The following is a 1,568-nucleotide window of genomic DNA, read 5'->3' as shown; positions in this document are numbered from 1 at the left end:
ACCTTCCTCCCCTCCTTCTGCCCTTCCTCCTTCTCAGGACCGTTAGTCTGGATCCATTTACAGTTTCTCTTCTTCTCCAGAGACTGCCGTTGTTTACTTGTAAGAGCCCGATGAATACGAGTGCAGATTCATTATGAATGAAGAAACTTTGACCGAATCAACCAGTGATGGACTTCTTCGGTAATGTTGAACAGATGTCAAGCCAAAGAGTGTAAGCTGAAAGCATGAAAAGGAGGGCAAAGGAAAGACAAATGCTGACATCAAGTATAGTGTACCATTTCTTCTCTTATACCACTTATTCGATTGCCACGTCATAATCCGATCTTGAGCGACATACGAGATGACTTTGCATAAACTTTGAAAGGTTTTATCCGGTCTGAAGAGGAAGATCTTGGTTCATTTCGCTGAATTTGGGCGTTTCTACTTGTGACCTCTTCTTGTGAAAGGATAGGGATAGCGTTTGTATTTTATTGCTATAATTAATGCTGTGTGATAACGTGAGAGCGGAAATGTGTGATCCTGGTTGAATGTGAAGTGGATCTTGAACGAGAAGAGAATGATACTGGTTAAATGAGAGGCGCCTTTTAAATGCGGATAAGAAGAGGCCGCCAATAGTCACTTCTTACTCCGCCGTCATCGTCCTCTCCTCATTTCACCGTCATCATCCTCTCCTTACTCCGTAAGTATCATCCTCTTCCTATATTACAATCATCACCCTCTCCTCACTCCTCTATCATCACCCTCTAAGTGTTTGGAGGAGGGTATTTGGAGAATTGCGAAACGAAAAGTTCTGGCTCATCTTGCTCTCGTCTCGTTAGCGAGTCGTACAGGATGGACGCTTCTTTATAAAGTGCATTTGTTCTGTCATCCGAAGAGGGCTGCGCGCAAGACCGATGTTTCTCTTCGACTGCCAGTGATCGCTTGCAAGAGTCCCGTGAATGCGAGTGAAGAGTCATCCTCGAATGAAGAAAATTTTGCCCGACTTGATCGATCTCACTTAAACCCAAGATTTAATGATGAACTTCTTCGGCAAAGTTGAACGGATGTCACTGGGAGATGCAGTCAAAAGCGTGAAGTGGGAGCGTGGAAAAAGAGGGCAGAAGAAAGACAATTGTTGATGTCAAGTGTACCATTTCTCCTGTTGAGACTGCTCTGCTGACTCTTGATGAATTCTGTGTGGCATCTTGTGTTGAGTCTTGCACCATTTCTCCTGATGAGATTGCTACGCTGACTCTTACTGAGCTCTGTATGGCATCTAGAGCAGTCTCTTGATGAATTCTGTGTGGCATTCTGTGATGAATTCCGTGTGGTATTTTGTGTTGAGACTTGCACCACTTCCGTCTGTTGAGTCTTGCACCATTTCTTCTGTTGAGACTTGTACCGTTTCTCCTGTTGAGACTGCTCCGGAGACCCTTGACGAATCCTGTGTGGCATCTTCTGTTGAGTCTTGCACCATTTCTTCTGTTGAGACTACTCCGCTGACTCTTGACGAACTCTGTGTGGCATCTGGAGCAGTCTCTTGATGACTTCTGTGTGGCATCTTGTGTTGAGTCTTGCACCACTTCCTT

General features: G+C 44.8%; 1 protein-coding gene across 1 annotated transcript; it reads right to left on the bottom strand.

The window, feature by feature from the left end:
• Window positions 1-743: 743 nt before the first annotated feature.
• FA14DRAFT_176809 (uncharacterized protein) lies at window positions 744-1,540 on the bottom strand (the record flags this gene model as incomplete). The annotated part of the gene is made up of 3 exons (XM_025500693.1): window positions 744-878; window positions 1,131-1,267; window positions 1,333-1,540. The coding sequence occupies 3 exons, from the start codon at window positions 1,538-1,540 to the stop codon at window positions 744-746; spliced, it is 480 nt and encodes a 159-aa protein (XP_025357818.1).
• Window positions 1,541-1,568: the final 28 nt, after the last annotated feature.

The sequence above is a fragment of the Meira miltonrushii genome (genome assembly GCF_003144205.1).
Source record: "Meira miltonrushii strain MCA 3882 unplaced genomic scaffold FA14scaffold_1, whole genome shotgun sequence".
Lineage (NCBI taxonomy): Eukaryota > Fungi > Basidiomycota > Exobasidiomycetes > Exobasidiales > Brachybasidiaceae > Meira > Meira miltonrushii.
This window is presented reverse-complemented; position numbering and strand designations above follow the sequence as displayed.